Source organism: Drosophila eugracilis, unplaced genomic scaffold (assembly GCF_018153835.1).
Source record: "Drosophila eugracilis isolate 14026-0451.02 unplaced genomic scaffold, ASM1815383v1 contig_2154, whole genome shotgun sequence".
In the NCBI taxonomy this organism is placed as follows: Eukaryota; Metazoa; Arthropoda; class Insecta; order Diptera; family Drosophilidae; genus Drosophila; species Drosophila eugracilis.
In genome coordinates this window covers 3,836,276-3,850,499 of record NW_024573038.1, presented here as the reverse complement: position 1 = coordinate 3,850,499, position 14,224 = coordinate 3,836,276, and the positions used below count along the sequence as shown (strand labels likewise).

The 14,224-nt window shown below is 38.4% G+C and overlaps 2 protein-coding genes across 3 annotated transcripts in view; one reads left to right on the top strand and one right to left on the bottom strand.

The window, feature by feature from the left end:
* LOC108108574 (basic-leucine zipper transcription factor A) overlaps positions 1-14,224 on the top strand; it is a 56,869-nt gene that overhangs the window by 22,785 nt on the left and 19,860 nt on the right. For both annotated transcript variants that reach the window (XM_017216665.1, XM_017216666.1), the window contains exons 2-4: positions 1,791-1,876; positions 6,984-7,079; positions 7,181-7,202. In XM_017216665.1, coding sequence (XP_017072154.1) covers positions 6,987-7,079; positions 7,181-7,202 — 115 coding nt within the window. In that variant the 5' untranslated portion in view covers positions 1,791-1,876; positions 6,984-6,986. The remainder of the gene's footprint in view (positions 1-1,790; positions 1,877-6,983; positions 7,080-7,180; positions 7,203-14,224) is intronic.
* Positions 11,776-13,047, bottom strand: LOC108108576. Its single transcript, XM_017216668.1, has 3 exons — positions 12,988-13,047; positions 12,125-12,686; positions 11,776-12,058 (listed from the first exon to the last, which is right to left on the bottom strand). The coding sequence occupies exons 2-3, from the start codon at positions 12,557-12,559 to the stop codon at positions 11,888-11,890; spliced, it is 606 nt and encodes a 201-aa protein (XP_017072157.1). The 5' UTR covers positions 12,560-12,686; positions 12,988-13,047; the 3' UTR covers positions 11,776-11,887.

Genomic DNA, 14,224 nt, shown 5'->3' with positions numbered 1-14,224 from the left:
TATATTTTTTTTCGATTTTTTATGCTGAATATTAATTACTTTTTTTTATTGAAAATAAATATGTTGGTAATCCCCTAAAATTCTGTGGTAAAATGATAAAAATATTTAAATATTATGTTAAATATTATAAGTTTTAAGAGTAATCAAAAATCCTTAAACCAAAAAAATAAAAAATTCAGCCTCCTTGGTTAACCCCCAAGTTGCCTCCTCCTTTTTTCCTCTTTATGATTTAATGCGCGCGGCACGCCGTGACGTTCACTTAGGCATGGACAACACAATAAAACTCCACAACAGCCAGAGGAATATCAATATGGGGCTGAACAGGAAGGGCAGGAGCCGTGGGGACGAAGGACAGGCCAGCAGGATACGCTTTCCAGGGCCGCCTGCGCACTTTTGACATTTCATTATCCTGTTAAGTATTCAAAAGTCAAGCAAGCAGGCACAGACATAGGAACAAGGATGAGGATGTTGGACTTGGCAAGGGAAGACTGGGAGATGTCTGGGCCATGGCCAGAAACATCACGAGGCGGGTGAAGGTAGGGGAATGTCCTGCTGCGTTACCAGCTTATCATTTATGCCAAACGCGTACTTTTTGGCTTTTAGTCGCATCCCGGCTCCTTGGCTCCTTCCTTTGCCATTTGTTTTGTCTGTCCGTAATGCCATGCGGAATTGCCTTTGTGTCCTTGCCGTTTATGACATTGTATTCGAATCTCTGTCTGTATGGGTGTGTATAAATTACATTACATAACAAGCAATATAACAAACGATAACAAACACCTTGCCACAAACACACGCAGACACAGGCACAGAAAGCAACGAGGAAACGACAATGAGGAAATATGGAAAAAGGTGGCAGGAAGACAAAAACAATTTAATAAAAATGTTTCAACGACTTCGATTCGTAAAGATCTGCTTTATGGTCTGGCATTTGTTTATGCCAAATGTTAATGATAGCCCGATATCTCCTTTCCTTGTGTGGCTAATAAAAAATTATTCGCATTTTGCCACTGCCCTTGGCGAATTCAATTTGCTAATTTCACTCGAGTGAACTTTTCAATGTTGTGATTGGCAGTGAAGGCAAACATTTGATTATAATTCACTAATTATTTATGCATTGCTAACATAAATTGATGGACTTTGACTTGGGGAATTATTTATTCATTTGTCTGAAGAAGTATTTTTTATTTATGACTTTCATTAAGTTTTACTTCAGTGAATTTTATTTGAAAATTTAGATTCACCACATACTGTAATTGGCAAAAGATTGTCTGAGAATTTAGGAAACCACAAACAGTAAATTTAAAATCTTAAAGAAGTTAAAAAGTGGTTAAGGACTTACTCAACAATATATCAATTTTATGCGTATTCATACCATTACTAACAACCTCCACTTATTTTGAGCCTTCACCAACTCAAACTGATTTTTGTGGTATAAAGAAGATTGAAAATAAATTCATTATTTTATTTATGTTAAATACTTTGCTTCCTTGTGAATATCACATTTCATTTTGGTCCATTGAATTTGATTTAAAATTTCCACTCGACTTCGTTTGAAAATCTTTAATTGTCTGTCAAGAAAATTAGACAATCGATTGAACCGCAAAAAGTCAATTAAAATTCTCATAGAAACACTCCAGCTGACAAGCGCTCTCGGGCAATTTACAGCCTCTCCCTATTGAATGCTACCCTCTGTAATCCTGGATGAGTCCTGAAGATCTCCAAGCTGGGCATCTCAATAAAGCAATCAGTGTGTGTAGCAACTTGCAATATAAATTTCATTTTCCTTGCAGGTCACTCGTGGAGGAGGCAGATCCTTGGAGCGGGAACAGCCAATGCAACCTGCACAGACATCATTAGACGTGAATAGCAACCACACGTGAGTAACTCGGGGGCTTTGCGCCCGCAGACAAACACACATAGACTATATCGACACTATATATCTCGGACATGTGTCGGCCATCAACTTATGCAATCAACGATTTGGCTTTGACCGGGCAAACTGACTGACTGCCTGCCGCTGGGTGCTATGTAAACGGGGCAAAGACGGTGGCCCAAGGAGCAGGACGACAGGCCCGGGCAAATGTTTATTTAAGCATAAAGCCACGTACGCCCTAACACATATACTTGCCAATCCAAGCACTGAAAAAAAAAAAAGAAAATGTTATCTAAAACTTGAGGGATTTTTGATTTCTCTGAAGCTGAAAATAACAGTAATGTTATATTCGGAACTTTAGGCCTTGAAACCAGGTTAAAGTTAGTTTAATATTATGCAAGAATATTTTTCTAGAATTTGTGTTCTCTGTACTTCCACTGTCCTTTAGTGTGTGCGTTGGGAGCTATGTACTTAGGCACAGCTGTACTTGCAGTCCTTGCCTGGTAATTACATACAGACTACGGGAAAGGACTCCTCCCACTCCAACATCCTTCTAGCCATATCCCTTTCCCCTCACCCATTCCCATCTCCTTGGGCGGCTGGATAAATATTTGGTTTAACCTTTTTCCTTTTGTGCGGCTTTGTATTTGCCTTTGGTTTTATGGCAGCGCCTGTGTCACTATTTCATTTCGATTTGTGCCGAGTTTGCCGCAGTCCTTAGCCAGATTTGTATCCTTAATTTATTTGTTTGCGATTTTCTGATATTTTGTAATTGAGTTTTTCCTCTTTTTTTATGCTGATGAGGGTTTTAGCACAAAAAACGCAGTAAAAGATGTCAAAAAAGAAAAGTACGGGAAAGCTGAAGCAAACTGTTGATATTCATTGGACAGGACACGTTCACAGGCAGGATATTTATATTAGGACGTGAGTGTGAATGAAAATATGTCCCCTGGGAGACTGGGATGGAAGTACTGAGCTTCCTTAGTCGTCTTAATTTATCGCTATGAATGAATCACTGTGCCTCAGAGTTTGTTTCTGGGAAGGACACGTGCCTTTTGGCGACAGGATATACTTTTGACTTAATTTGATTTCACCCGAATGAATTTCAATTAGCTGCAAATGAAATTTACGCCACGTTAAGTGATTCGCAGCAAGATAAAAGGGGTTTCGTCAACTAGCTAAACCGGATGAAGTCTGAAATTGAAGGCAAATTTCTCTTTCTTCTTTTGGGTTCCGCAGATTGATTATGATTTGTATCTGGAAACTTAGAGTTCGGAGCTCCCCCACACTCCTTGTTCTAGCTGAAAGCCTTTGTTAAGCACCAACACTTAACCGTGTCAAGCTCGGATTTATAGCTCCATGAGCACTTCACATCCTTCAGATACCTTCTACCCCCAATCCCCATAGATTGTTACTCAGCACTCTCCATCCCAGTTGTTAGTTTTCCCGTTTGGGCCCCCAGTTGATTGATTTCTGTTCTGGTCGGGTCAAAGAGCAGTCTAAGCCCGCCCTCCATCGCAACCTCACAGCTTCACATCCGGCACAACACTAGTCTGACAGTATATTGACGCGCAGTCATAAATAAAAACACTCAGATATTCATGCCAATGATTCCTTCTATTTTTTTGTCTATTTTTTGGTCTGAATTCGACTCTCGGCTGTTGTTGTTCATTGAGTAGAGCCTGCGGCAAAAATTCCCCATACCAGATACAAATTGTATCACTTAATATTTGTAGACTCCAGGCTCTTCTACACAGAGAAAAAATAAAGAAAGGTGTTAAGATAATATTATAGATATTCAAGAGTGGTGTTCTACCATCAATATAGTATTATCATAAGTATCCTGTCATTTGAAAAGTTCAAAATAAAGATAGTTTTTTGACTTCTTAGATTTAAAACTCATTTTAAATGGTTTGAGTCTTTGATGTCTATTTTATAGTATACTTTTAGGATCGACGTTAACCCACTTTTGGTTTGTGTAGCGATGTTGCATGTTGACGTTGCCTGGTTTTGATCCTTTTGCAGTGGGTTGTGTATAGATTCGGTTCTCCATCAGTTTGACCCCTTGAACGCTGAGCGTTTTGTTGATGATTTGCGTGTTCTTGAATAATTGATGGAATGACAATCTTTCGATGTGTCAGCATTGTTGTCACGCGTTGTTATCATCCCGAAAAGCGGCAACAACATGGCGATGATTATGTTCATCATCATTATGACGCGAATGCCAGTTTGGTTGTCATCGCTGACAGCGGTCGTTGGCATCGTGTGTGTGTTCTGAATAATAAGATGCTAACGTTGCAATACACCCAGCTATAATGTGGAGATACCACGGCTTATGAATGATGAGCAGTCAAACAATCAGCTTTGCCCTCCAGAGATCGGGATTTATACTGATTTCCACACGGGGAGTGAGACATTAAATTGAGGCATCAGCTGCTAATGCCATCACCATTATGCTCAACTTCAAAAATTAAACAAGATTAATTTGTTGGCTCGTTTAAAATGGCTTAACAATATCATTAATTTCATTGGCCAGGCCAAAGCCGAGAGCAAACATATTCCAGCGGACAAACATGGCTTAAAAATGCTTAAAGCCGTCGAATAATAAGGGGGTGATTATGGTTGGGCGTATCATTAATCAATTTACGGGTAAATGGCCATTTAAAGAGGTCATAAAATCCTGTCAGCGAAGCCTCAACTTGAGGTCAGATTTTTGCAACTCGTCTTTTTTCGGGTCAAACTTTTTGCTTCATAATTTTTTGGGGCCCTTCTGGGCCAGTTCCGTCTTCGTTGTTATCTATTCATTAAATTTAATGATATAGCTCCCCAGTGTTGAGACATCCTGTGTCTGTTTTGAAACCATCAGAACTCTGTGGCAAACATTTTTAAACGGACCTGCTCATTTCCGAAGTGACACACACATTTTGTCCTAGATCGCCTCGAGCGGCTGAATGGGTTGGTCTAGGGGTTTGGATTCGGCTTCCTTCCCTTTTATCATAATTATAAACACAAAACAGACAGCAGGATGGATGGATGGATGGTTGGTTGGTAAATGGATGGGTTTTTCAGTGGATGTGGATTCAGTTGTTTTGCTCCTTTTTCCTTGCACTTTTCCCATTCAAGCCAAGCAACATGTGGCAATATGTGCTTTGGCCCACATTCGCCTCGCAATTAACAGATCAGAGAGATGCAGTCTCAGTCCTATATATATTTGAACATTAAGGGGTTCTTCTAGGACCTGTGATACTGATTCCGGCCCTCCTTTGTTAACAGCTCTCATGTGCCTCGTTGCCCTTTATTATTGTTGACTGTCCTGTCCTCCAGAAGTCTTTATGTCCATGTCCACATCCATTTCCATTTTCATTTCCATTCCCATTCGCATTTACATTTCCCCCGTCATCGTTCATTGTAATTGCGATAATTACGACAAGGACTGGGGATAGCTCCTTGGAGCGGCACCTTAATGAAGCAGCATTCAATGCAGTCCATTGATGCAGTCCCTCTGCATCCGAATGGGCGTTCCACATGAGTTGGCTATGAGTGATGGCCACTCATCCGTCGCCCCGCCTCAACGATTCCCTCGATGTTCTGTTTATCCACTTAGCAGCTGACGACGAGGTCCGTGTCGTTAATTGAAATCTTTCGCATTAAGCCACCTCCGAACGCCGCTCGCCTTTCACCTCCCGCCGTTATTTTTGCTTTTCCACTTTGTAGCCGACCGCTTATTGTTTTTGTTATTAAAGTTTAATTAAATACCTTTTTAAAAACGCTCACGCATGAGTGGGAAATATTTTTTAATGAGCTTTTTCGCCTTTTGTGCGCAAAATGAAAAACAAGCCTCTGCTACGTTGCCAACACGGCGTATGCGTGTTCTTAGCGCGTAAATTGATTGCAAACAAAGGCTCACACACACACACGGCCAGCAGGCGAAATAATTACCACTCCCAGACTTAAAAGATCCACCATAAATATATCGCTTTTCATACTTTTTATTTATCGCGAAAGTGTGAAAATGCAGGTGACTTTGGGGCGGCTTAAGCCCCAAGGGAAAAGCGAGGAAATTATTATTAAATGTGCTCATCCGCATCAATTGCAGATGCCTATGAAAAACTGTTACTTCCGTAGTTCAGCTTACTCTGAAACGAAATCAATTAGTAGTATTCTTGAGCTGGCCATTGTTCAAACATTAACTGCAATTATCTGTCTTTGCCGGAAATCAATTGAATTTGCTTTGTTTTCTATGAATTTTGATACACATAATTGGTAATTACCAATTAAACACTTCAAACTTATTAATTATATTTAATCTGTTATGATATGGAAGCTTTTTTAAAGTATTGTTTTTAGTTTTTGTTTTTGATTCTTATTTAACCATCAAAATGTGTTTAATTACCTTAATCAAGCCTTTTTACCATCATTAAAAACATAAATATATATATATTTAACCATCAATTATATAACTCACCGCAACTGTTTTATAATCTTATTAAAATTCCAAATAAAATGAATAAATGCTCTTAGTTTAAGATTTATTTATGCATATTTAATGCCAAACTTTCTTTTTTTGACTTTAGCAAGGCCGTCTTTTCCCATTCGGACATTTTGATTTTTTTTAACTAGCTCAAAAGCAGAATGCAAATTAACAAGATATAAAAAGTAACCTTGCCCTGAAAAGATACATAATAACTATGTCAGAACTGAAACAAGTACCTGTTCATTGAGCTTTTTATACCAGTAACCAGATTAATTACCCCTCCGCCAGCCTCTGGCCTAAAAAGAATAACATAAAAACTTTGTCTGGGCTGTCTGAGTACCAAAAAAATATTTCATGAAAATATTAAAGGTGGGTGCAGGTGTGAAAATCTGTGGGGAAAATGTAAAAAGAGACAGAGAAAGCCCAACTGAAATGCAAAACAGAAAGTTGGCTAAGGGGCGAGGAGCGTGAACAGCCGTAACCATGGCTGTAGTCGTAACCATTAGCCGTAACCAAAAACCGAGCCAGACATTGAATTGACCTTAATAAAGTCGACTGAGACAGCTTCGACCTTTTTTTTTACTTTTCTTACCTTTCTCTGCCACCCAGCAAATAATCCCAACTCTCTACTTACAGAAAATGCTGATACTGCTGCCGCTGCTTGGTATTTTTGGTAATGGTCTCGTTGCTGAAGTCGAGGCGAGTCTGAGTCTGGGCTTTAAGGCCATCAAAGTGAGTTTTTGAACAAAAACGAAGCAGCCATGAAAATCTTTATGAATGCCATTAATGCTCTTTCCTTAATTATGCAATCCCAACCGCCGTCCCTGGATCAGTTGCCCAGGCATCCGAATCCGGGTAAGTTCCTTAGGATTTTGGCCATACTCAACGATTTCAATTGAATTGCACGATGTCGATGCGTATTTGCAATTGATTTGGGAAAGAAGATTTACGAATCCCATTTACTGTTTGCTTCATTAATCAAAGGCCTGAGTTGTCATCATCATCACCATCACCATTACCATCATCACCATCACCATTACCATCTAGTGGGTCTCGCAAAAATGATTTTCTTGAAGTGCAATTCCTAGCTGAAGTCTAAAAGGCTATGAGGAAATGTTTTTCTTTTCTGTCAAGCCATTAAGTTGAATCTGAATTTTCTTCTTACTTGTCAAATAAATATTTATGTTTGAGTTTTTAGGTAAGGAAACACACACAGAGCTTTGGAATTTAGATTGGGATTTAGGTAGGAGCAACAATCAGAGCTTTAAGCCTGAAGTCGATTAATAAAATAGAAAAGATAGAAATTTATAATTTTTGTGGTACCTTATTAGTTGTTTGTATTCCCCATAAATTCACCTAAATGAGCCCAATTTAAAAGCTACTTTTCAAGGAAAAAGAAAATAAAGGGATTACCAAATGACCGGACACAATCGAAGAGCCAAAAATTTCATTAAAACTTGTAGACAGGAAATGTTATTTTTTGTTCTCAATGCCACAGAACGCTTTGGCAAAAGTTGGACCCATTTCCTAACATTTATTGTGCACCTATATCCTGTAGATCCTGGCTTAGCAGATTCCATCTCCTGGGGAAAAGTCACACGCACACCAGCTCAAATGCCTAACTAACGAGTAAAGTGATTTTAATGGTTTTATGTTCGATTCTTTTTCTTCATTTTCCCATTCCTCCCCACTCCATTATTTTTTTCTTTTTTTTTTAGGGGGTGTGTGTGTTCAATTCCTTTCGACATGTGCCATTTTCCATGCTCTTTCTGTGTGTTCTGAATGCTTTCCATGCAGTCCCCCACATGATGTCGTAGAAAGCTGTTCAAAATTAAACAGCAGCAGTCCGAACTGTGCCAGAAACTTTTCGATTCGAGGGCGTTACAACAAATCCAACCCATATCGTGCTCCATATACACTTGTATATATAATATTGGCCCTTATATCCCATTCCACCCCTGTTCGAGTCAAAAGTTTTGAGTCAAATGCCAATACAGTTTGTGTATGACCAGGACCAGAACCAGGACCAAAATAAAAGTTAGCCGGCCAAGCTGAGCTGAGCTCCAGGGCCTGGCACGTAGTCCACCGACTGGTTGTGCCCCGGGTTTATAGCCATGCCCCACACGTTCTTCCTGCAGCCACACAGGCAAAAAGTTATGAAATTTTAATCTTTATCAGTATTTTAAATGCTAAAATGCCCTTAAAACTATGAGATTTTTCATAACTTCTTATTACTTTATATTTTGAGATAAATTTCGATTCGCTTTATTGATTTCGTGTGAGGTAATAAGTGGTCGTATTGCATTATAAATAAGATTATTTTTCTTCCTGTGCACTCCTCAATAGCTCATAGCTAGGATGTATTGTCCAGGCATTGCGGAACAAGTTTATTTAAACTGTAGAACTTGCTCTTTATTCGCATCTCCTACCGGACCAAAATCCGGAAACTTATCGGGACACGAAAAATGCTGAGACGCTGTGAACTTGGTCAAACATATTTGTGAATACGTGAAGCAATGAAGAGCTCTGCCAAACAAGCCAAGAACCAACAAAGTTCACTCCGAATGAGCTGCAAAGATTAGTCAGAACATATCATTTGCAGACGACGTCATGGAAAGGCCAAGTCGTATAAAGGGAAAGTTTTTAAAAGTTCACTTTCAGGGAAAAGACACTTTTCAGGAGTTCCTTGCCATAAATTCCATAAAAACCGATACTTATGTGTGCTTTCTTTGAGTGTAATGCATTTTATTTATTAAAATTTGTCTTTTTTCTTTTCCAAAATTAACAAAATTATTTTAAATCGAATAGAAAAAATAATTTTTAAATTTGAACTTAACCAACTTTAATATTTTCAGTGAAATCTTAATTGTATTTTCTCCTGAATAAACTTAAATTTCTCGTTAAGCTAATAGTGTTTTGGCAAGCACTTTTGAGCTCGTTGAACTGGCTCATACCTTTGGCTTTCCTTTAGAAATCTTTGCCAAGTGTGTTCAAACATATCCCAGGGCCATTGGCAATCTGTAGTGCAGATTTTAGTTTGTGAAGTAGAATTGGGCACAGTTTTCCAGTCCACAATCCCATGACATCCCAAGCAAACACTTTAGAAGCAAAAATTGCGCATACGCAGCATGGGCTGGAGATTGAAGCGTTTCTTTTTGGAACTTTTTTTTGGACTGCCGTTTGCCATAGCCGTTTCCATGATCCGCTGCAGGGCCAACGGCGTAAGGCACTCAAAACTTGTCGCACACGCTCGAGTGTTGTAAATCTTTGCACGACTTAAGTAAATCTAAAACTCTAAGTAAAACAAACACTACACACCACACAGACACACTACCAAGTCCGATGGCATAGCCTCACAGAGGCCGCATAAAACAAATAAACTGCGCACACGTGACCCCAAACAGGGCGCCAGGCGGTGGAAGGGGATGGTGATGATGACCCCAACAAAGGGACACGGGGTCACAAAAAATAAAAAAACATTCTGTACCAACAGAAACAGAAAGGGTAGACACCAAGCCAAGAGTTTATTTCGAAAGGCAAGACATCGAGTTTAGGTTGGAAAATGTCTGTCTGTATGTACATTATATTTATCACCAAGCTGAGTTAGGGGAACTCTCAAGTGCGCCTTGCCAAGTAGATGAAAGTCCTTCTTTTTGTCATGGTACGGCAGTTAAAACTATGTCATTGTAAATTCCAGGAGTACTTCCGTTTTTCTTGCTCTTAATTGTACACATAGAATATTAACAGGTCTATAAGTCACTATAAGTTGTCTCGAGAAAAGGAAGCACTATGATATTTTCGTTAGCACAGATGTGGTCGTAATGTTATTTAAAAATGTATGTAAGATGATTGGATATTATCTATGGTGTAGGTTATGGGTTCGAAACTTATTTAGAGCGAATTTTCAACAGCCTAACACGTTTTCGGCTGATAATTTTACGATGCTACAAATTTAAATTTTGTTCCGACGTCTTCTCCTTTTTATTCACGTTACTCGGAGAGTAAAAGGGTATACTAGATTCGTTGAAAAGTATGTAACAGATAGAAGGAAGCTTTTGCGACCCTATAAAGTATATATATTCTTGATCAGGATCAATAGCGAAGTCGATTGAGCCATGTCCGTCTGTCCGTCCGTCCGTCCGTCCGTATGAACGCTGAGATGTCAGGAACTATAGCAGATACAAAGTTGAGATTAAGCATGAAGATTCTTGAGGTCCCGGGACAGCGCAAGTTTATTACAGCATCCTGCCACGCCCACTCTAACGCCCACAAATCGCAAAAAACTAAAATTGCTGAAATCTCAGGAACTATTGCAGTTAGAGGGTTGAAATTCAGAAAGTATAATCTTTAGATGGCAGCGCATCTTATAGTGGTACTACTATCCGGCCACACCCACCCATACGCCCACAAAGCTAAAAAGACGGTTTTCGGATTTTCTAGAATAGCTGATATCTCGGTAACTATAAGAGATAGAAAGTTCGGATTAAGCATGTAGGTTTCTATGATGCTCCCAATGCGAATAGTTTTTTTTTCCGATCAAGTCACGCCCACTCTAACGCCTACCAAACTTGAAAAAGCAAAATTTTGCGTAGGAACACGTATTTAGGAGATGCCTCTGCAACTTGCCACGAAGTTGCATCCGGCCACGCCCACTCTAACGCCCACAAACCGCGGAAAACTGTGTCGTCTATAACATTATTATGAATGCCTTCGTTTGACCTTTCGTAACTTATTTCTGTTAATATCTATCGATTTACCAAAGATTTTTAAATCGGAAAATTATTTCGCTATTTATAAAGAAATTAAGTTATAAGGCCTCACAGGCCTGGGCAGTGACGTCACTATAAACATACTCAACATACTTCCTCTGACAATAGGTGGCGCATTGTGAATTTCCACTAGCAAAATAATATTTTAAAATTTTGTAAAACAGTAACGGGTATCTTATAGTCGCGGCACTCGACTATAGCTTTTCTCTTGTTAGTGCTGGACATTCTCAAGCGGCTCTTCGATTCACGACTCTATCCGATATTAGTAGGGCTGCCAACTGACTTGCATAACGCCACCTCACATGTACATTAGTTTAACATTATGGGACTTTTACATTTTTTCTATCTATGAAAGGTTATTTTGTTTAAGAGGATTTTTATTTTCAAGGGCACGGAATAATCGAGCTGAATTATATAATTTTTTAGATATTATTACTTTTGTTTTTTTTTTAAATTACTGTATAGGTGTCTAATCTTGATTATGTTTTGTAGAAGATATGGATCATTATGTAAAGTTATTTTAAATTACTAAAAATTTACCTGTTCATCAAATATATCAATTTTAGATTGTGTTTAATTAAATCAGCAGTCGACGATAACCCATTAAAATTGTGCAATAAACTTGTTAACAAAAATTATTTGACAATTTACACCAGATATGAGGTGCTGTAGCTGTAGCATCCGTTAAAAGGATAACAGCATTATATTTTTAAGATACAATTTTTGTTTCATATTTTAGCTTTTAAAACCAGTTTTTCTGCTTCTTAACTTTTAAATCTTAAAAAATTCACCTTTCATCTCGAAACAAATGCCATTTGGCCGCCTAACATTATTGACATCAAACGCAAACAAGTTAAATATCATCCGATATTGTCCATTAGGCAACAGCATGGGCACAGAAACTTTCATTTTCAGGACATATGGCCTCAAATAATATACAGTCTAAAAATACAAATTGTAAAAACAAATTTTATTCATCATAAATCGTATAGTATAGATCATACTTACTCCTTTATAATTGAAACATTTTTCTCGGGCTTCTTCTTGATTGATTACATGCTTAGGAAAAAGCTCATACCAATATTGTTGCGGGTCGACATAACATTTACAAAAATCGCTGGACATCATATTATATATGGTCGGTTGCCAAATACCGCGCTGCAAATGTACGATGGCAAGGCGGGCCTCGATTCGATCCGTTGGCTCTATATCCCAATTACTGGTTGTATTGCCACTGACGTGTATCCCATCGGGACCCATTTCCAAGGTCATATTCGAAAGATCGAACAGTCCACCCATGCCCGGATATCCTTCGGGATTATCCAAACAGTCAATGAACACCGATTCATCATCCATAACATACTCGTACATATATCCAAGCGAATGTTCCACAACTCCTAGCAGTATTATTGCCTGCCATGGCAACAGAAGCCTGAGATTCATTTTATAACTTTTTTCCGAATGGTTAGTCGATCTAGTTGATGGCTCTTTTATATGATTTTTGTATATAATCAACGCTTTGATATGCAGATTGTATCTTTTATTTGGTGTAAAAAATATCTAGATAAATCTGAAAATACAGATTGACAATTTTTGTTTTAAATTGTTGAAAAGATTTTCATGTTGATAAGAATTAATTGTCGGCAAAGCTGTAATGATAATAATCTTCCATTTCCTATTTTCATAAAATCTATCTAAAAATCGTTGAAACGTACCCCTAAATTGTAAATACACTGCTTTAAAACGGATTTTTAATACGTTCTTTAAAATGATGTTAATGTAAATATTTAAAGTTGCCTCTTTGGAAGCTCGTAGAGATGTTAAAGTTTTTGCATTTACAAAGGCTAAGTGAATCCTTGTAGTGAACTTACTCAGACAAAGCACCCACACAGATGCACATTCAAAAATGTCAGTGCCTAGGCTTGTTTACGAATGTGTGTGTGAGTGTTCAAGGTAGACGCCTTCTTGAGAGTACGGAAAAACACATTAAGAAGATTGCACTTTGGAAAATGACACGACAACGCAAGGAGCGACGGGTGCAATGCACGTAGAATACTTCCGGCGTTGTCCGACGTTCGCTGGGGACTTTTCAATAATAAACGCAAATTGCTAATGTCATAAAGATGCGACAACGTGCCCATATTCATTACAATCAGCAATAGCAATGCCAATTTTCGCATTAACCATTGATGCCAAATGAATGATGATGCCCAAGGAGGCGGGCGCACACGTCTGTTTCTCGTCCTTTCGAAAAAGTCACGTCGCCAGTGAAATCAATTCAAAGTGGAAAAGTACAGGGCACGTACCCGATCCCCTTGCACACACAAACACAAGTGGGTGGTGACTCCTCCTCCCTTTTGGGGTCGGTGCTCCCGCAATCTGTGTCTGCGAACCGAATTCAACTCCACAGTGCGATTGCAAATGCCCCGCCACAAGTCGGAGTAATTGTGATTGGCGGCTACACATACGAGTTTTTGGCCAGGCCAAAACAAGAACCTACACAAAGGCTGAAGCAGGAACAGTAACAGCCACAGTACACTTGGAGAAATAAGACCAGAGTATTATTAATTAATTACATTCAAACAATCTGATGTTCGCTGAAGAAAATATTTATTTGTCGCTCTTCATAGAAAAAATTAAAGGAAAAACTAAATCAACCAAAAACATTATTATTATTATTATTATTATATTATTATTTATTAATTATATATTCTTATAAACTATTAATGAATTTTCTAATTTTTAAAATTTAAAAATTTTGAAAATGTAAAAACGTAAAAAACATTTGGAAGTTTCTTAGAACATTTTTTGGGGTAAAAACCAACCTTCTTTATAACATTTTCTCTTCATTTTTTCTAAGAATACCCTAATAAATGGTTTTTCTTCTCGTGATACAAAGAATGAGGCAAAAACAAACTTTTGCTGGCTAATGGCATGCCATAAACCAGCGGCATTTGTCAATATCAATTTTGATGAGACACGAAGGCATACGGTGGCCCGGCAGCAGGTCTATTGTTTGCGCTGTAAATATGCGATTCCAGCGAAATTTATAACAAACAGCACTGACATTAATTGGGTTCCCATTCATTGGAATTGCACATACGACAT

Bases quoted from the DNA above. Each gene is read 5' to 3' on its own strand.
- LOC108108576 (XM_017216668.1), bottom strand. From the start codon at position 12,559: ATGAATCTCAGGCTTCTGTTGCCATGGCAGGCAATAATACTGCTAGGA. The intron at 12,059-12,124 runs GTAAGTATGATC...TTGTATTTTTAG, and splicing joins AATGTTTCAATTATAAAGGA to ACTGTATATTATTTGAGGCC.